At 38.0% G+C, this 22,370-nt stretch overlaps 1 protein-coding gene across 2 annotated transcripts; it reads right to left on the bottom strand.

Annotated features, from left to right (window-relative positions):
• Positions 1-403: 403 nt before the first annotated feature.
• On the bottom strand, positions 404-10,950 carry LOC117630677 (zinc finger CCCH domain-containing protein 38). 2 transcript variants are annotated; one of them, XM_034363384.1, is made up of 4 exons: positions 10,705-10,950; positions 5,311-5,783; positions 2,490-4,707; positions 404-637 (listed from the first exon to the last, which is right to left on the bottom strand). In XM_034363384.1, exons 2-4 carry the CDS (start codon positions 5,736-5,738, stop codon positions 563-565), a joined length of 2,721 nt encoding a protein of 906 aa, XP_034219275.1. In that variant the 5' UTR covers positions 5,739-5,783; positions 10,705-10,950; the 3' UTR covers positions 404-562. The 2 variants fall into 2 exon arrangements, with proteins under 2 accessions (XP_034219275.1, XP_034219277.1); XM_034363386.1 differs by lacking the exon at positions 404-637 and adding an exon at positions 954-1,306.
• Between the last annotated feature and the right edge of the window lie 11,420 nt (positions 10,951-22,370).

Genomic DNA, 22,370 nt, shown 5'->3' with positions numbered 1-22,370 from the left:
AAAAATAAATAATTTGGATCGTTGAAAAAAAGAAAATAGTAGAGTATTCTGAAGGGCGTTCCTCAATACGAGGGGATGATATATATATATACAAAAATTCTTATATGCGGTGTCTAGACCTTATTATTGTGCAGACATCATGTATTTTGTACTACCCCTCTCTGCTTTCCTCTCTGTTTTACAATGTGTGTGTGTATATATATAGTTATTATTTCATCCGGATATCTGCAGGTTATGATTGTGCGGATATAATTGTAAACAAAGAATATCATTGTAAACAAAGGGAGTAGTATAAAATACATGGCATATGCATGAAATAACATCCCAACATCCACATAGAAGCATTTATGTATATATATATACTTACAACAAAGTTATACAAATAAAATGGTGTTAAACGCACTTAAGTACTGAATTTATCACTAATATATATTATCTTTGTCATTTATGCGAATCGGACATGAAACCTACTCTATAACTACGTTGAGGCAATACCACAATGTGCAAGGCTAATTGGTACTACAAACTATTCGAGTGAGTTAATTGGATCTCCACAAGGTTGTTAATGGGAGGAATGGCTGCCGGAAGCTTTGGAAATGAAGTTTTGGAGTGAGTCCAACTGAAGTTGTGGCTGAAACTGCAAAATAATAACGTCGAAGTAAAATCCAGTTTTCTATCGACATAATATTTTTTTTTTATCTTTTGGGTAAATAAAATAACCAGATCTTTAGTTGCAATACTACACGCGTAATCAATGCAACAAAAGTACCAAGTATACAAATTTATAATGCTAGCAGATCAAAGTGTTAAATCAAATTATTTGTTCATCATCCATCGCCAAACGATGTGTCTCCAGCACATTTCCCTTTTTCAAATGTTAAAAATATATGAGATTTGAAGTAAAACAAAATTCATTTACCAGAAAAAGTCCATTAAAAGTATTAAGGTAAAAAAAAAAAGAAGAAGAAAATAACCACAATTATTCAAAGCTGCACCAATATATTCTTAAAATTTGCTACTTAAAACAAATGGAAAGAAAAAGGCAACAAAAGAAGCACCAGCATTACACAGGAGAAAAAAACGAAGAAGAAAATAAACTCTAACATCCTCTATATCTAGCCTAGAGTTTCAACTATCCTTGCACCAATTAGTATACATCAAAAGAAGGATAAAAAACTACAATGTCTAGAGGCTGTAGGAGCATAAATACACTCGGAATGTTAAGATGGCCTGTCGAAAACAGAACAGAAATAAACAAACTCAAGTTCCGTCTCTTTTAGCCCTTCTGCATTTTTTCCACATATGCCTGCAACAAAAGTGAATTGACATGCAGTAAGCAAGATAACAAAGCGAGACCACCCTGCTTGGTTGACAATACAAAGCTGAAAATTTATGGAACTCCCATTGGAAACATAACTACAGAAACTACTAACTACTCTAAGTCCATCAACAAGATATAATGAAGAGTGTAAGTAACACATGAAAAAACAGCTAGTTTCGCAAATTAAAGTGGACCTACATATGGATATCTACGGCAATGAAAAATGTAATTCTGTAAACTTATTGGAGCATAATGGAGAAATTAACTTCAAATGTACACTACTACATGTGAAATTTCTGAGTTGGACGTCACTTGCTGCCTATTTTCTCAACACCTCTCGTCTTATGAGCTTGAAATTTTTAAAACACCCCTTTATGCAGAAGATAATGCTCATTGTAATAATAGAATAACTAGCACACAACAGTCTTCCTAGGACAGAACTCAGAACCACCCTTTTTTCTTGAACAATTCTTTCAAAGTAAAAATAAAAGGAAAAACAGAGAACCTCGCACAACCTTCCCTTGCTCTCTCCCTTCCTCAAAAGGACATTTTATAGACAAGTTTCTGTACCCTGTATCATATACAGTTCTTGAAGATTCATATTACTTCAACTTTTATTAAGTTTTCATCACCCGCCACCCCTTCCATTCCCCACTTCTGATGTATTAATCATATTCCTCCTTTCTCTTTCATTGATTTGAGCAACAAGTAGACATTAGCACACATCTTCCCAGAACCCTCCATACCCATCTTCCTCCCACACAAAAACTTATGCCTCCCAGCAAACAAATCCACACACTCAGCTGGGATAACCCTCATTGTTATTATTTTTTGAATCTATTCTTATACGTACTTTATTTACGTTGTAGAAGCACTGTAAATGAATAAAGTATTATTTATAATAATCGAAATATGATAATAACAGTAACAATAATAATTTAAAAAATATATATATTATAATAATAATAATAATAATGATGATGATGATGAGAATGCCAACTACAGTACTTTATTTTTATTTTCTATCTCACTTGTAGGGGGAAAAAAGGAATTAAGGGCACATTAAAATCTTGAAGAAAAGGATGGATAATTAATTAATTATTACGAGAATTGATGCCAAACATATCCTCCACTAAAGTCGAAAACATCTGAGCATATCAGCACTCACCTGTACAAGTTTAGTAAGCTTCGGTTTTGAAAATGACAGGTAATGATCAATCTTCTCTTGTGTCTGGGGAATATTAGCCCCCTGCATGGTACTGGTCACTTTATCAACCACTTTCTTCACGATAGTTTTGTAAGCATCTTTGTTGATTTGACCTTCTTTCCATGTCGGTTTTAAAAGGTCCTTAACAAACTCCACAAGAGCAAATTTAAATGCACGGCTCCCCTTCACTTCCTTTGATTTCTTGCCTTCTTCAGCCCCATCTTTTTCTGTGCCCTCCAAGGGGCCAATATCTGGAGACCTGCTTTCTTCTTTTACATTCTTGCTTTCCTGAGCCCCAAATTCACTATTTCCCTTGACAATCTCAGATTTTGCAAGAGGCTCCAGCTGACTTAACTGGCAGTTCTTTTGTTTAGGTTCTACTGAATTATGAGCCTGAAGATAATCGTTACCATTTGCTCCACTAGGAAAAGAAGATGGAGATACGACATTTGATGGTTTGTCTACTTTTCCATCAACACGTGTTTTTTCAGCATTATTAGGCAGAAGAAACATAGGATTGTTGCTGTTTCTAAGTTCTCTACTATCCTGTATAGGATCATACGGCTTCTCAGATATGACTGGATCCGGCTGAATAGCTGCTGCTGAAAGCTGCTCAGAAGATCCGTCAGATTTGGCAAGGGGAGGTGGAGCATTATGAGAATTTAACACAGCATAAAACTGTGAATGCTGCTGGTGATTTCCAAGAAACTGAGCCAGAGATGCTGAAAGATTGGTAAGTTGCACAAGCTCTTTATCACCTACAACATTTGGAACTTGAGGAATTCCAGTAACTAGTGATGTTTCTAGTGATGTTTTTGCATCCCCTATATCTAACTTGATGACAGATTTACTCTCTGAGGAAAGTGTATCTTGTGGACTTTTTACAATTCCTCCTCCTTGAGGATGAGTTGGGATCAGAGTTTGACCTTGTCTAACTGTGCTTAATCCTGAAAAAGGAAAAGCACTTGAACTCTGGCCACTATTGTCAAAGCTTTGGCGGGGCATGATATTTGCAGAAACATTCAGGTCATTGCGGGAACTAGCATTTTTTTCAATTGGATTCCTATCATCATAAAGCAAGGGAATAGCACCATCTTCCCTCATATCCTTGTTCTGCAGAAAATTAGATCTTTCAGCTATCATTGGTTGCATAATTGAAGCAGCACCATGCACCTGACTTGAAGGTTCTGAACCTAGAGCATTGCCACTATGCTCTTCTTTTCCAACATGGTTGGAAGATTGTACCGTATAATTCCAATCAGGAGACATGTCACCAAGCCATTTTTCAGTATCTCTTGATTTAGGAAGGCCCACATGAGCACCCACATTATCTTCCTTCCACAGATGTGTATCCTTCTCATTCCTCTGGGCTGCTTCATGAGTAACACTTGGGTCGGCACATTTTTGGTTATCATTGTTCAGACCATGCCCCCATCTGTTATCATCCATAGACCAAGCACTGGGCCTTAGCTCTGTTACACTAATATTTCCGTTATTATCTGCAGTCAACTTTGCAGCATCTGACAGAGCCACAGTATCACTCCATCTTGGACCATCCCATGCTGGGCCTGCATCTGACAGACCCCACCGACCATCCCGAGACTTTCTTTCAGGACTAGCACGTGCTTGGATATGATGAGAAAATCGACAATACTTTTTGTTACGACAATTTCCCGCAGCAAAAAATTTACAAGGAATATCGCCGCTCCTGTGTGGTACACGGTCGGCACCTCGCTCTGTAGAAGCATCTCTTTTCCTTCTTTCATTTTCCCTTTCATTCATAGAACCTTTACTGTATCCATCAGAAGCACGGTGGTGATCAAACTTGCAAGATGACCCTCTCCGGCACTTCCCTTTTGCAAAATCAGTACAATACACAGAAGATCTTCCGCTCTTCAATGGGTAGTCCCCGGTATCAGGGGAGTATTTTGAAGCACCACCTTTCCTGTGTCTACTTTCCCAGCTATCATCATAATTGGAACTACCCTCATGAAGAAATTGACAATCACTAGCTCTTCTGCATCTCCCAGCCGTAAAATCTTTGCATAATTGAGCTGAAACTCCTGACCTGCTTCTATTTCTATCAAGGAAAACTGATTCCCGCCTATAGCCACGATCAGGGCTCCTGCTCCAGCTCTGGCTCCTACTCCTGCTCCTGCTCCAGCTTCTACTCCTACCCCTGTACATAACATTCACCAACAGAAAGACAAGTTAACCAAATTCTGCACCCTGCTAGGAGAAAGAAGGAAAATTGTTCTTCAGATAACACATTGATACTGTTATAACTCCAAAAACAGAAGATTCAAGTGTAGAAATAATTGTGGGAAATCTCTAGCAGCAAATCTCATAAATCATGAATTTGTGCTACAAAAGAGTTATTCAAACAATACTGTATATAAGTTGGGCAGGAAAAAAAAAATAAAAAAATACATATATATATATAGTCCTGATCTCTTGGACTACAGAAGTCCAAGAGATTTGTGGTCACTCACCGTTGGATGTAAATTCAACGGTTCACTCACTCCTGCACTGTTTTTAAGAAATTTTTTTGAACCATTGGATTAATATCCAACGGTGGGTGACCGCAATCTCTTCATGTGTAAGGCACATAATTGCATGCTCTGCAAAGGGGAGAAAGGCTTGTGTATGTCACTCTACTTTAGGACAGAGTACAAGTCCATATACGGAAGCAGTTACATACAATAATAATTGCTATCTAGGTTACACACTAACATAAGGAAACATGTGAGTCAGAATTGACAATATGAGTAAAAAGATCTACCTCAGTGACCTGCTCCAACCACTTTTTGGGGACCGACTACGATGTTGTCTCCACTCATCAAGACCAGGAGACATCCTCGTGCTGCAATTTCCATCTCCATCCCACACCATAGAGTCATCCATGTATCTGTTGCTGCCCTTATTGATGCTCTCAATCTTATGTGAACCTCTGCTTCCAGGCAAAGGTTCCCTGGATGCAAGTCCCAAATCGTGCTTAGATCTCTGCATGTCATTTGTCTCTAAACCAGACCATTTTGAACCATTACTACCAGCAAGCTCTGAAGAAAGCCACTCTCGTCCAGATTCTTTATGATGAAATGGCCTACCTGGCTTTCCCATCCAACCATTGTCTTGTACATTCGCATCTTCAAATTGAGGCTCTTCTGCCAAATCCCATTTAGAAGAGCGTTTTCTGCTGCTTCTACTCATTTCTCCTTAAAGCAACAACCTTCACTTATTGAGGATCGATAGAATCTGAGAAATAAAAAACTCAATCAATCTCAATAAAATTTGCTGATCACTCTTTGCTTCTTTGCTTTCTTAGTATCTTTTAAAGTTTGTTTAAAAATATAGTGAAATTTTCTTTGTGTTACCAAGCAAGATAAAAATAAATGCGAAACAATAAAATGAAAAAGAAAACACAACATTCTACACCATTAACCATTAACTATAAGCAGGACTAACAAGATAGATGATCAGCTTCTTTCAGTTCAATTTAAATAACACTTGAAATAAAACCACACTTCAATGAGATTGAAAATCTAATGGAATAAGGATGCAGAAGATATACCATTTATGAAAGATCTATACACGTCTGTGTCAACAGGAGATATGTGTACAGTGTATAGTAGAAAAGAATGTAATACACGAGCAAATGGAGAAAAACTTGAGTGGGGATTTCCTTGTCACGTGGCAGGGTGAGTGGCATGCATTATCAAGTCAAACATAACATTTGTAATAAGTTCTACTACACCCTTATACACCCCTTATTTATAAAAACACATGTTATGTTTTAACTGGATAGTGCCGGCCACTAAGCATGTGATGGGAAGTCTGTACACAGGTTTTTCTCGAATAAATGTGGCCAGCTCTTAAGAATGAGACAAAGACAAGGATGATAATGATGATGATGATGATGATGACGACATACATATACCGATCAACTTACCGCATGGGATCCCTCAACTACACAGCTGGGCAGCCATATTGAGATATGTCATGCATTTGTGTCAGATAAGTGAAGCGCAGTGTAGTTTAGTTAGCACCCAAAAATAAAGAGCCTTGTATGTTAAAATATATATAAATTATGGTTATCTAAGATCTAAAGTGGTAACTTCCATTAATTTAATTACTCACATTCCCCTTTATAAGAACAGGCAAACCATAGGCCATACCCCTCCTTATGTTTTTGTTCATAATTATCTTGTTTTCTATGCTTAAATTGTTGTATTCCAATATCCAAGGAACACGTAATATGATATGAAGTTTATTCTCAAATGTTTGAAGACATACATTAAAAACTTCAAAATATTATCTCCATTCCGTATGGCTATGCACATTAAAAACTTCAAAATATTATCTCCATTCCGTATGGCTATGCACCATAATACTTGCAGTTATTCCTCCAAGGTTGTAGTTTATCACGTTGTACATAAAATACAATTTGTCCAAAACAGTAGTGTATCGTCTAGCTTTACCTCTATCATTTCGAGTTATGTGGTTAGGAAAAAAAAAAGACTAGAACTGGACTAGAAGATGAAGTAAACTACAATCTGGTGGGTTTGATCCATACACTCCCTCCACCAAAATGTTGGTTTGGGTATGAGGAAGCTACATACTTTCAAGAAAAGAGGGGTTGTGGTACAATACAAGGGAGAGTGAATGGTCTGCACAGGACCATGGTGAGGAATAAATATGAATATGATTACAGTGGCTAGACAACAGAGTTGCAGGAGATAGTCACGCGTACTTACTCATTCTTTATATCAAGCACAAGTACTTCTTGATGTTTAAGTTAATTTCCCAAACTTCTTTCCTTTAAAAGAAATAATTTTATTTAAAGTTTCCAGGGGGTAGAATCCAAGTAACCCAAGCTTAATTATTTTCGCCAAAGTTTTCTAAGGCTTTTTGGTCCGACAAGGCTGAGCCTAAGCCTTGAGACGTTAAGGTGTAAGCCTTACGGGTTTAATTGTTTAAATTAAAAGATATAAAAATTACAAGTATTACAACATGAGCTACTCTTTGTTGTCGTGCCAAGGAGGAAAGAGATAGAGAATGCGGTATGAAGGTGGCATGACAAAAAGAGAATGAGATATGAAGAGGGACTTGGGGACGCTAGCTTGCGTGTTTTGGGAGGAGAATTAGGGTCTAGGAAATCTAACTTGGAGCTGGATTGTATCCAGTGGAAGGGGAAGAAGGAGTTTGCGGGGTTGCACAGAATAAAAAAACGACTGCATTTTGCTTTAGAAAATCAGCCCTCGAGAACAAAATGGTAGCGCTCCTTTTAAAATATCAGCCTTTAATGAAACATTTTGTTTCATTTAAAGGAACACATACAACTTTACAAAATGGTGTGGTTTAATTTTGAAAACATCGGGAAGACAAAATTAGGGCATGTAGGAGTCGTCTTATTTGCAAGGCATACTATTCAGCCACCGTTAGCGCTGCTTCAGTTGCAGATTGTACACCTCGCACCTGAAGTATACGCCACCCTAGCAGTTTCCAAAACACTGATTTTGACAATAGGGGATTGAGGAAAACTTTTTTGGGTTCATATGTGGTATAGCAATTCTTCCTCTCAAAGAAGCTTTCATAGTTTATCATACCTTAGCAGCTCATAAAGATGCTTTGAGATCTAAAACCATAGAATAGAAGCAATCATGAGTGGTAGCTTACATATTTGCACACGTTGAATGTAATTAGTGAACGGGAAGATGAATCAAGCTAGGGTTGTCTAAATGCAATTGGACTTTTATGTCTTATATTGGGGGTGATGCCAATTGCATGCAGTCAATTCCAACAGAGAAGTCAGACAAACATTCATGCTAATAGATTACCAATTGCTGGCAGTACATGCCATCAAGTTTTGTAACTTTTCAATTTGGACATAGCCTTATCAAACCCTGATGGTCTCACAAAAACAAATAGAAGCGACTATTTATTTAAAGATCCTTCAGGTGCATCTATGCTTAATCCAGGATCTTTCAAATATATATTTTTTAATCAAGGGAAAGAGCTCCAACTTAAATGAGTTAGTGGCACGAAACTAACATGAGATGTCGTGGTTTCCAATTACAGTTCCATCTATTGGATCAAGATTAATGACTTTTCACCAATTGGTCAAATATAGGATAATCAAGAATATGTTAATACCTTCTAAAAAACATCAACATGACATAAAGAACAATATTGACAGACAATCCTCAGTATAGAAGAGGCTCATTTGGACTAGCAAACTAATAAATTAAATTGTCTTGAAAAGGCATTTAACAAGATAAAGGTCAAATGATCAAACAAAAAAAGAAAAGAGCCCAACAGAACCATCATTGAATCTAAATTGGGGGAAGATACATCTTCTAGTAGACATGGAAAAGTACACAAAATTTCACAAGTCTGCCTTGAAAAATTGGCTCACAACTCCACAAGACACCACTACTGAAGATTATTCTACATATAGGATCTTGTACAGGAAGGAAAACTCCATGTTGTTAGAATGATATCAACAGCCGCAACAATGACCTAAATATCTTTGAGACTTCATATGAAAACACCCGAATTTCAAGAATTGACACAAAATGTATTTCCAAAAAATGCCAATATCTCTCATCAACTCCAGTCACCATGTTGTAATATCTAGATATACAAAACAACTATGTCAAGCGATTTCACCGACCAGCCACATATTCAACTTCGAAGACACAAGCTCTCAACTTTTCAAAGCTTTTGAAGCCTGAATCCAGATATAACATCACTTGTGCTCCTGATATTTTGATCAACCAAATATGCAGAAACTTCTTCAATTAACACTTATTCCTATCCATAGATTCAACATATGAAGGCTGTAATCTTTCAATAATTATGCTTTTTCAGGTTCCTCCCTCACTTCATCATACCACTGATCAAAATTTAGCATCAAGGACATCAAAGTTGAAGGTTGATGCACTCTCTTCTAACTTCTTGCACTACGAAGTAATTCTATTTTGCTACTTTCAAACCCTTTCAGAGCAACTTCCAGTCTAAGATTTTATCCAATAATTTGTACTAATATCCAATGTGGCTCTTGTGGAAGGATGCAATTGCAACCAGTTACTTTTGCATGAAATTGGCAATCCCTCCATGCAGTGACCTCATGAAAGTACTGCAGAAAATTATACTAGATATTAGCACTCAGGTAAATGTACTCTTATTGAGTTACATAGATCTACACCACACACTAGCGTTATCTATCAAGTTAACTAGCCTACTGGAAAGAGAGAGCGAGAGAGAATATAAGCAGAAAAGAATGAAAGAGCAAGGAATAAAATCAGAATATGAACAAATTATCCATAATAGGGTAATAGCCAGATACCAAAAAGCGGTCATAAAAAAATAAGCCTCCCCTAACTCCTATCCGGTCCTATTAAAAAAACCCCCCACTTCTCTCCTTCACATTTTCCAAGACAACATATATCAATTCAACCAAAATACAATTTAAAATTTTTAAAAAAGCATACAGAGATCTCTTCTCCTCTGTTATATATCCTTTTAAAAAATATTATTTGGCTAAGAACATAATACACTCATATGAGTTTGTTCCAACTAGTAGAAACTAACTTATCAATGGTAGCATACAAGACTAGAACACTAACAGAAAAACAACAAAATTTAACCACACCAAAAAAAACAGAATCAATACAAATTAAACTCATCGTACCTCTCAACAACATTGCATACAACTAAAATGTATTTATGAAAAGCCCGAGTCAACTTAACTTTTCAAACGAACCCACTGACCTACACCAATTACTTGAGAATAATTGAGCGATTACTAGAGCTTAAAGTCATACACACAAAGTTAGAAGCTTTACTCTAGGGTATTAAATCTAAAATTTCTCTATGATACAATAAACCCAATTAAAAGATTACAATTCTCAAGTAATCTAACAAAGAAACACGAGCTTAAAGCAGCCATAAAGCAAAGTAAGAATCTAACTCTTGAGCTCTAGTAAACCTAGAAAGGCCCTATGCACTTGAGTTCAACAATAACCATACGCATCGAGTTCAAGAAAAATACAGAAACATAAGCAAGAACATAAATAACCAAGAAACCCTAAGTAAAGAATTGACATGGATTTGTACGGTGACTATTGTGAGAAGAAGAAGAAGAAAAAGAATGGGGTAGGATGAGAGTACTTACGGAAATTTAGAGAAAACCTAGAGTGCGTTGAGAGACGACCTCCGTCTGTGTGACTTTGCCATATCTGAATTTACCCTTTCCCCAAAGAGAGTGTGTCGAGAGCGACACAGAGAGAGAGAGAGAGAGTGCGGGAACAAGAACAGGAACAGGAACAGGAACAGAGACGGTGGAGTGAATGAGAGATTTTTTATGCCAATCAACCCACTCTATAATGCTACAGAGTCTACAGACAAATCAATCTTTCGCTTATACTGAGTTTTGCCCTGATGATTTTTCCCGTGGGCCCACTTAAAGGAGCCATTCTTTGGGATATTGAAAAACAGACCATAACTATGTTCCAAGCCCAACAAGACAAAAGGACCGACATAATGCGAAACGGGACAAGCTGGCCCAGTTTACTGATAGGAATCTCTGTTGGTATATGAGTTACAAGATAGAATTGGGTTCTAACATTTACAAACCTTGATGGGGTAATCGACCTGGGGTTGGCAACTGCACGGGTTGGAGTCGGATATGTTGTTACCATCTCCACCCTTGTTGTTTAAACAAGGAACTCATCGGGTACTTAGGGCGCAATAACTTTTCATTAATTTTTTTCTCCTCAATGAATGTGAGGCCAAATTTTTCAGTCATTTGTTGAACTTTTTTAATTAAGAATGTTTTTAATCCTTTTTAATTTAGCACAGATAAAAAGAGTTAAACTTGTTAGTACTCTATACGTACGTAATATAACGTTAAGGGCTCGTTTGATATACCATATTAGACTTCTTTTTTTTTTTTTTTTCCCGGAATATACCGTATTAGACTCTGGATAGGAGTAAATAGTCCATGTCAGTTGTTTGGTGGCAACTTGTATTATGTAATTACCTGACTATTTTAAACGGGTTGGGCTTTTAATACTCTCCTTACCTGATTAACTAATACAACTCATATAACCCGATTTAGATAATACACGCTTAAATATATGGCTAGGAAAAAAGAACATGCGTTCTACGAGAAAAATCAGACACTTTTTTCACCTTCTTCTCCCTAAGGTTCTTCTCTGCTATCTTCTCTACAAGTTATTCTCTTCACTCTTCTCCAGTTATCTATCTCTCACTCTCTCTCTTTTTCATACTCTCTCCAATATGCTTCTTCTTGCTTCTTCTCTCTTCTTTATATATTTCATTTTTTATTAAATTTTTGTGGAAATTAGGTTAGATGGAACTTACTAATTATTACAAGTCCTCATATACAAAGTGACATATGTGATGACCTAATAAGGTTGCTGCGTCGGACAGAGTGTAGGACAAACTTAAGGACATGTGAGCACGTAATGACCCAAACAGGCCTTCGCAATAATCTAATTCTGAGATAATAAAAAGCCAACTTATAATCATATGTCTGCACAGGAAATTGGTTCTAATCAGGTTTATGCAAGTGGGATTGTATTCTATAGTCATTGGTCATGTGCAGACTTCTACTTATTGTTGTATTATTCCAATTTTATATGTAGTATTATGTAATGCATGATTATTTATATTGCTAAACATCTAATTAATGCATGATCACTTTGAATTATACATTATTTGGTAACGTGAGTGGGTATGTTGGAATTTTTATGAGATACTACAAAAACAATTGAAAAACAAATCTTGTCATATTAATCTTACCCAAAAAAATTTCATGTCATTTGAATTTCAATTTCCACAAATTATCAAAGATTTTTTTAATAAAAATAGACTGATCCGATGTTATCTGCAACAACATCAAACACAATATAACTTAGTTAGACTATTTATTCGGAACAACATGAAATGCCTTATAATATTATGGATAAATACTATCCAATAGAAATTAGTATATAACTTTTAAGGGTGGTTGCGGTACGGTTACAACAATTTTTTGGCCAAACGGCAAACCGACCGACTATTTGCGGTTTGGTACTTTTTGAAGCTGCAAACTGACTGCGTTTTGCTGTAAATTGCAATTTCGGTTGGTTACCGTAAATTAACGGTTTAAACCGATTGGGATATTATGGGCCTAAATTAGACAATTTTAGGTCTTTTAAGTTGGATTTTTTTGTGTCATAAAAATTCAATCTTCCATACTTTTGTAGGCCTAGTTTTGATGCTTCTTTTGAAGCCTTTTGAGTTCAAGCATACTTTAACCTAAAGAAATAAATTCACAACCTCAAGCATACTTTTGTAATCCTAGTTCAAGCATCCTTTTGAAGCCTTTTGAGTTCAAGTATAGTTCAAGCTTAATAAACTCACAACCTTAATTAAAGTTACAACCTAAAAGAAAAATGCAATGCAAAATTAATTAAAGCTACAACCTTAATTAAATATATTTTTATTATTAATTAAAAACTATTTGCTGTTTGCGGTAACCACAAACTTGGTATTTTCCAAACCGCCACCGCTACTACAATTGCGGTGCGATTCCTCAAACTGCAAATTGAGATCGGTTTTCCCGCTTGTTAGGTTCCGATGTAGTAATATCTCGGTTGGTTTTTACGGTTTTTTGGTCTAAAATGCCACCCCTAATAACTTTGTTAAGTATATATGCATTTATGTAGCTTGGTCTTCCTACTCTTTTATTAGTTGGGAAAATTTTAGGAATGTCTTAATTTAAGGTCATTCTCAATATGGGTCTCCGGGTTTCAATTTCATCAATTTACATCACATGGTTTTTAAATCTGACCAATTTAAACATTTCATTAAATTGACCTTTTGGTCAGACGTTAACTACTGACGTGTCCATTGTGAGACCCACCCACTAACCAATCTCTAAATAATTATATATATATATATATATATATAATATGACAAAATAACATAAAACTAAAAAAAAAAAAAAAGGTTTAATTACATTTTTTGTCACTGAGGTTTTGGCTCGAAATCAAATTTGGTCATCGTGATTTCAATTTTCCTATTTTCGTCACCATATTTGCAGTAGTTAACAAATTCAGTCACATGCTTCAATTCCGTAAGTTTGTTTAATTAAAAAAAATTCATATTTAATATGAAGTTTAATATAATTATATTTATTTATTTATAAAGTAAAAATAAAAATTCATCTCCAGCATACCCCACGTTCTTCCCTAAATCCATCTCTCTTTCTTTCTCTCTCTTCGAATGAACACCATCAACTCTCATCCTCTTCCCCAAACCCTAGCTCCTAGTGGCAAAACTAGAAGTTCATGTGTTTGGCAGCCTCTCACAAAATATAAATAACAAAAACTTTAAACTCACAAGACATCAAAAAATCAAAAATCATATTGTCTATTCATTACAATCATAATTTTCCTCGACGAGTTTTCATATTTTGAAATCAGTGCATAACAACCTCGTCATACTATTAAAAATGTCTTCTCAATATATGCAACCAAGCAATCATTCATCCACAAATCCCTCATTCGATTGTGTAACTAATTCTTCACAATATTCATAGCAGAAAATACTCGCTCTACACTTGCAGTTGCAACAGGTAGGATTAGTGCTAGTGCCGAAGCAAGTACACTAAAGGGTAGACCTGATCTCTTTGTTTTTTTTTTTTTTTTTGTCTCAACCATCTTTTGCACAAGATCAGTAATCCCTTTCAATTCTGTAAATTCATTGTTAGAGCTCACGTCCCAAATGTAATTCTCAAGTTGTTCTTCGAGTAACTTGAGGTCATGTTGAGAAAAATCACTTGGATAAAATGGGCAAGTCACATCAACTTTACTTTATCAAAAGCAGAGAATGAATTACTTGGACTCAACCATGCCATACGAAGAAGTAATTCAATATTCTTCTCATTGAACCGATCATTTAACTCTCACTATTGAATATCAATGAAATTAACAAATAAATCAACACGATAATGATGTAAGTTTGTGATGAGCTGAGCTTTATGTTTTGGTCTCCCTTCATTGGAAAAAATATCATCCATTTTATGAATTTCAATGTGTACTTGCCACAAAAGAAAGAAACTTGATCAAGTAAAATATCCCAACTATTATCTCTCATACTTCGCAATCTTCCTATACATATTTTGACCAAGTCCATGACATTCACAATATCTTTATATTTCTTTTGTAATGCCTGAGACAAGTCTTTTGTGATTCCCAAATTTTTTGTCATGAAGTGTAGACCAAAAATGAAGCTGAATGATTGCACAAAAGTCAATAGAACTTTTGCTTCAGGTTTTTGTTCATAACCTTATCCATCTGTTCTTACAATCTTAAACACATCTATCATAGACGGGAACATGTTTTCCAAATTGGTTAAACAATTATAATGAGAGCTCCATCATGTATCACTAGATTGTTTAAGATTAGTTTCTTGATTCAGGTCTTGCCCACTTAAGAGCTCATACTTATTGAGTGCTTCAAAAATTGCATCAACATGCTTTTCTTTCAGCATATCATAATGCTTAGCGAATGCACCCACAACATTCACCACATTAGAAATCGTAAATAAATATGCAATTTTTGTATGTTTCTTTGCCATAGTTACCAGAGCTAGTTGAAGTTGATGAGAAAAATAATGAACATAAAAAGCAGAGTCATTCTCATTTAGAATGAGTTACTTCCCCTATCATAACCTTACCCTTGCAATTTAAAGATGCTTAATCCATGTCTCAAAAAGAAATCATCAACGGCTAACTTGAATGAGGAATATTTAGTATCTGTAACATGCACAATACCTATAAAACGCTCAATTACATGACCTTTATCCACATAAAGTAGCACAATGGCCCTTTGCTCCTTTAAAGACATGTCACATGATTCATCAACAAGAATGACAAATAATGAATCACCAATATCCCTGATGATTGCATTGATATTTTCAGTTGAAATGGAACTTGATATGTCCTTATGGATATCAGGTGATGTCAACTTCATATTTTCAGGAGCATTTTTTAGCGTGACAACTTTTATATCATCATTGAAACGACATTGCCATTGTAAAAGTGCAAGAAAATTCCCTTGATTGTTTGAATTTTCAGATTCATCATGCACACGAAATGGATTGCCACAAACATCTTTACAAAATGGATCGAGACCGAAGCTTTATCCTTTATTAAAGAAGCCAATGCGAAGCGATTTGTCGTGAAGAACATTATCTGGCGGTTCAGCTGCCTATAGTTGTGGGTCATTGACAATGGGTCGCAGTTCATTAGCAGGCAAATCATCGCATTCTTTGCAAAGTATGGCATCATGCAACACATGTTAACTCTTATATATCTGCAAGACAATGGCCAAGTAGAAACATCTAACAAGATCGTGCAGGATTGTCTGAAGAAGAGGTTGGAAGGCGCTGAAGGAAAATGGGTCGATGAGCTCCCTCGAGTCCTATGGGCTTATCGAATCACCAAAAGAAGATCAACTGGCGAATACGCATCACCTCCGAAGGTATTACCCATGAAGCTTCTGCTCACCTGCTTGGACCACTAGCAAGTGACCGAGCCTTTTCCACTGCAATTGAAGAAGAACGACATTCGATGTAATTTTATTTATTTATTTCCATTCAATAAAGCGATGTAATCACACAAACATCAATGCAAGTTCAAGTTTTCATTCAACCAAGTGTTCGAGAGAAGATCCAAAGCGTCCTAAGGGAGACACAGGAAGATGTTCAAAACATCCTAAGGGAGACAGGCAACCGCCAAAAAGACCTAAGGGAAATGTAGGCCATCTGCCAAAAAGACCTAAGGAAAATGTAGGCCATCTGCCAAAACATCCGAAGGGCGATGTAGGCCATGTGCCAAAATGTCGGCCATGTGCCAAAATGTCCTAAGGGAGACATAGGTAACCACCAAAATGTCTTAACAGAGACGTAAGCCCTCTGCCAAATCTTCCTAAGGGAGACGTGGGTAACCGCCAAAAGTCCTAAGGGAAACGTAGGACACTTGCCAAAACGTCCTAAGAGAGATGTAGGCAACTGCCAAAGAGTCCTAAGGAAGACGCATGTTACATTTGAAGCATCCTAAGGGAGAAGCAAAAGTGCACCCTTTAAGTAAGAGGTGAGTAAACATTCAAGTATCCTAAGGGAGATGCACAACCAAGGCACTAGTAGGTCACTCAAGCAATTCATAAGACTCAACAAAATTTTTGGTTTAAATAATCCATAGCAAACTGACCAACTAGCCAGAGTTCAACAAAGAACGATGGTCAAACAAGTCTAATTAATGCAAACAGAAAAGCGTATTACAAAGCTTGAAAATATAAAAGAGTCTCCATCAACTGGTCAACGACCTCCTCAGCTTCCGCTTGATTAATTACGCCCTTCGTGGCTCTACATAGCTCAACTACATGCTCACCAGATGTAGGCATTTACTCAGCAGCTCCAGTTGCTTGCTCAACCAAATCTGCCACCACCCCGTCAGCTGCGCCCTTCTTGGCATTACCCTCCTCAGCTATAGTCTCGTCAACCACTTGCTCTTTGGCTGCCTCTATATCCATAATATTGATCTGCACATCTTGAGCAGGGGGCATGTCAGGAAAGAACACCTCAACATCTTCATCTTCAATGGAATGACAAGGAGCTGCCCCACTCTTGCAATCCAAGTAGCTAAGCTTGTATGCATCAATGACAGCATCTAACTTGGATAGTTCAACAGCCTTGTGGCAGGCGTCAAACTTGGCAAGAAGTTTATCATGACTCCAGGATATGTCCGCATTCTTAGGCTTAAGACGGAAGTATGCCTCTTTGTGACCATGCGGGGCAGCAGCAAAAGAGTTGAGTTCATTATCCTTTTAGCAAGGGAACTCTTCAGCACAGACATGCTCTCCTTCATTTCAGACATCTTCATTTCATGGCGAATCTACTCGACCAAAGCTTGCTAGTCAAATCAACATTCTTCTTCTCCAACTCACTGACCTGAGCAAAAGATGGGGCAACAACAGATGAGTTTCGGATGGCCTTAATAACAAAAACTACTCATTTTTAAGCAAAGTGACAGTCACTTCCTTTTGCTTCTCCAAGGACAAACTTGAGAACGTGCCATGATCACTAGCCTAATGTATATGATCAACCACCGTGACACAAGAAAACAGGCTCGACAAAAAGTTCATCTTGAGCAGATCAGACACACATGCATCCCCTGTGGAGTTGGACTTATTAACTTTGGACCAATTGTTTATGTTTTCGAAGAACCTTTTGCTGAGTAGATGACTCTCTGACCTTCTTAGCCATTGTCGTCCTCACCTCCAAAGGAATCAATGATGCCGAATCAGCTTTAGCTCTTTGTTTCTCAGAAGGCGACCCAGTTTGGGAACAGACTTCTTTGTAGGGCAGATTGCAGTCTTTGAGCTAGTTAGTGGAAGAATATAGCAGAATGTCCCGAACATCCCGCATGTCACCAATATTTTTGCTATCTGCGTCGACGAGATGATTGACCCTAGCAGATGACAAAGGAGCAGCTCCCATTTTAGTCTTCTCAGCAGACGATACCTCTTTCGAAGAAGACTTGATCACAATAAAAGGAAGTCTCGACTTTTTCCTCAGCGGAGACACATCCTTTGCTCACAAATTTGCAACTTCATCTTTGGAGGACCTAGTATCGGCCTTCCTCTTTTCGAGGAGTTCGGCAAGCAGATCATCTTAGTCATGACCATACTGCTTCCATCTCTCAACATCCTTGCCAGGAGGCAGACCACTACCTTTCTTCCGACATTTGCTTAATAGCCAGGGCAATTTGCAAAACCTCACAGGGATGTTCAGCACCTAGCAGACCTTAGTCACATCTGGCTCGAGATCCAAATAAAATTGAAGTAGATCAATAAAAGTATGACGTATCATCACAGTAAGTGAGGGGAACAAGTAGACCATTGTCGACCTTGCCATCCCACCATCCATCGACCTCCAACACGTCAGCATGCCATACGTGATCTCCTTGGCTAAGACTGTGAAATAGCTTGGCATTGCATTCACTAACCTAGGCATACTTCTCATAGAGCCTCACTTTAAAAAAGGAAAAGAACTCCCGCACCGTTTGATCTAGCTTGAAGGAAGGGCTTAGATTCTCAAAACACATGATCTCGCGGTAGACATTAGGAGTACATTTGTGAGATCCCACATCGACCAAACGGAGAGGGGGGTGATGTGCCTTATATGGCACACCTCGCATCCATTTAGTAGGAGGCCTCTGGGGAGTGAGAATGTAGCTGCCCCGGAACAAATCCTTGCGGGACACTGTCGAGTGGGCCCAGAGAGGACAATATCTTGCTAGATGGGATACCCCCCCAACTTTCAGGAGGCCTTCTGGGAGCTCACTGGCTTCGGGTTCGTAGGAACTCCGAAGTTAAGCGAGTTGGAGGCTGGAGCAATCCCAGGATGGGTGACCCCCTGGGAAGTTGCTCCGTGAGCTCCCAGGAACAAATCCTTGCGGGCTGGTGAGAATGTAGCCAGGCCCAAAGAGGACAATATCTTGCTAGGTGGAGTTGGGCCAGTCCGCTGCGCCACTCTGACCTTGGTGAGGCCTTTTGGGAGCTCACTGGCTTCGGGTTCGTAGGAACTCCGAAGTTAAGCGAGTTGGAGGCTGGAGCAATCCCAGGATGGGTGACCACCCCGGGAAGTTGCTTCGTGAGCTCCCAGAAACAAAACCGTGCGGGCTGGTGAGAATGTAGCCAGGCCCAAAGCGGACAATATCCTGTTACGGCGGAGCCGGTCCGGGGTGTGACAACATTTGCTTGGGACACACTCCATGGTGCAGTTTACCTTCCTGTAGAACTTCGACAACGAGAACATGAAGCCCAATAAGAAGTAGAAGGGACAAAATGTGATAATTCTGGCATCCAAATTGTTCTAATCCATATAAGGTGCATTGTCAGTCGAAGATGCCGCCAACTTGACATGCACGTCGTAAGCTACGGAGAAGCATAGATGGCATGCCACTTCTGGAAGTGGGCTTCAGACGTAATGCGATGTAGATTAGCCACAAATCTCTTTTTGTGCACTTTGGAACCACCCTCGTCAGACATATACAAAGGCACTTGTGAACTCGGTGACCGGCTGCCCTCGTCAGAAGACATGACCGTTGACTAGCTACAAAAGATAATAAATTCACAAGTCAGACTGTGGGTCACAAATCACAATTCAAGCAACAAGAAGGAAAACCCTAACTTGTGTGGCAAGAAAAATATATATATAATGAGAAGGCCACATTGCTCGAGCAACCGACATAGCACCACAGTGCAAGTTCAGCAAAAAATAAATAAATAAGAAAAGAAAAACAGTTGCGGACACTACCAGCAACAACTGGTAACCATCGTGGTAGCAACCACCGCATGGCGGCTGCTGCCAACGCTCACAGCAGGGCTTACCTGCTCAGCTGTCGAACCGCAGCCAAAGCTGTAGTCTAACAACTAGGCCCACGACTAAGAGGAAGCAGCCGCAGTTGCCACCGCCAGCGACGAAAGTAACTGCAGCGGGCGTTGCCATCATCCAGCTGATCTCACCGCTTGAGCTATCGCATCACGATGACAACCAAATGAGTCCATCAAACTGGTCCATACCACGAGCGAAAGGAAAAAAAAGAAGGGAAATTCACCATTGGTAGCCACCGTGACGCCACCACCGCCGGCAGGCCCGCCTAGCTAGTCCTTATCACAAAGAAAAAGAAGAAGAAGAAGAAAAAAAAAACATAAGTTTGACCTACCTTGGTGTGCACGGCGACTCCTCTCCTCAATAAGCAGTACACTTATTCAAGATCTCTCTCATAAGTTAGAAAGTAGGGGATGATAAGTTTGTAATTTGAAGAGAAGCTTTGCATTTATAAAGGTTGGGCATCCTAGGTCAAAGAGGAATCACAAGCCTATTCTCATTGGGAGCCCAACACCAAGAAGAAGTCAAAAGCCTACTCTAATTAGGTGCCCAACTCAAAGAAGAAAGCCCAGATGTAGTTAGATATCTCGATAAATATTTCTCATCTCCTTCATGCCTCACAAGTGCCATGCAAAAGCTGGGAGGCATTTGTGGGAACATATATTTTACCAGCCAATAAGAAGACGACACATGAAAAAGGAATATTCCTAGGTCATTGTCTTTGATTTAAGATAGGAATATCTCCATAGATGAAGGAACCAATCTCAATCAAATCTCTTAGAGTAATTCCTATCATCTTCTTAGGGAACAATAATCCTAACCCAATCAGGATTATTCTCCCAAAACCCTAGCATACAAGGAGACTATAAATACATAGCTATGCAAGACATTTGAGGTAATTCTTTTTTAACGCTTTCTCCCCTAAAAAACCCTCTCTCTCTCTCTCTCTCTCTCTCTCTCTCTCTCTCTCTCTCTCTCTCTCGCCATTGCCCCCTCCCCCACTCTCTCTCAATACTTTAACTACTGTAATTATATAAACAAGAAATTAAATACGTAGCATACTCACGTAAACACAAAGGGGGTTTTTAAAAGAATGATTTAATTACCAATGAAATTAAAAGACAAAACAAGTAGGAAGTCACGAAACACAAGGATGAGAAATTCAAATTGATAAAAGCACTAGCACAATGAATTCACCACTAGTAATCCGATCTATTCTCTTACTCACCTACGTATTAACTAACCATTTGATGTCGCCGCTTAGTTTTCCTTTTTCGTGAATTACCTATGGTATTTAGGCTAACTCATATATTCCTACATGCAATTTGCCTATGGTATTCAGGTCAAATATCAACACATAGAAACTCATTAAGATCGGTGAAAACCTCGAACAAGCATGTAAACCCTAGGAGTATGGTATTTACCCTAGACGAATTACAAATCCTAATCACAAGAAGCAAGTCTCAAATTAAGTATGGTATTTACTCTAGTTTGCATCCGATTAACTCAATTAAAAGTCTAGATGGTGATCAAGCATCAATATAAGAAACCAAGTATTAAGCAGAGTGATCAAGAATCCGACATCAAACGGCAATCAATAGATAGGTAAAATAGGAAAACTAGATCATCATACTAGGGCTACATCATGCCCTAGCAAAAGAAACTTAGTTATACATAATCATAGAATTCGACATAAGCAAAAACATAAGGAAGAAACAATCAAACTTAGCCAATTGCGGTACTCTTCCGGTGTCTCCAATTTCTCCTAGTCTTTGCGTATCTCCTTAAGGAGTTGCTTCTCATGCTTAAATAAAACACCCCACGTCTATTCCTACCCTAGTTGGGCTTTTACAGTAGCCCCAAAATAAAGAAAAACCTAATTAAAACATAAATCCAAAATGGGTAAGTAATTGACTCCTCTTCCTACTTGGATTGGGATAACACGTCAGCTACTTTGCACTCACGTTTGGGGTTGTTTCTCCTTGAAGAAAATTCTAGAAAAATAAGTAAATTGTAGGTTTTGGTCTTATTTTTCCAGCCATATATTGCGCGCCTTGAGAAAAATCAGGAAAGTCTTCAAATAGTCATTCTTCCACAATAGCACAATTTTGACGGGATTGCACCTTATGCTGACTTAACTTCAAAGACTGCTCTCATTGGCTGCTCCGAAAATTCTAGAAAAATTCCACAAGCATCTTCAAGGTATTAGCTTTCATCTCCAATTGGTCTCGTACTAAAAATCCCCCAAAAAGTCATATTTCCGTTGAAAATAAATTACTTGGTCTGGAAAGCTGAAAATTTAAAAAATAAAGTAATAAGTCCTTTTTAAATCAAATTCTCCTACAAAAACTAAGTATAAAGAGTAATAAATGT

Source organism: Prunus dulcis, chromosome 6 (assembly GCF_902201215.1).
Source record: "Prunus dulcis chromosome 6, ALMONDv2, whole genome shotgun sequence".
Taxonomy (NCBI): Eukaryota; Viridiplantae; Streptophyta; class Magnoliopsida; order Rosales; family Rosaceae; genus Prunus; species Prunus dulcis.
Note: the sequence above shows the minus strand (reverse complement) of the source record. Positions and strands in the feature narration are given on the sequence as shown.

Coding starts and splice junctions, on each gene's coding strand:
- LOC117630677 (XM_034363384.1), bottom strand. CDS start 5,738: ATGAGTAGAAGCAGCAGAAAACGCTCTTCTAAATGGGATTTGGCAGAA. Junction 4,708..5,310: donor GGTTGGAGCAGGTCACTGAG/GTAGATCTTTTT, acceptor TGTTATGTACAG/GGGTAGGAGTAGAAGCTGGA. Junction 638..2,489: donor AGCTTACTAAACTTGTACAG/GTGAGTGCTGAT, acceptor ATTATTTTGCAG/TTTCAGCCACAACTTCAGTT.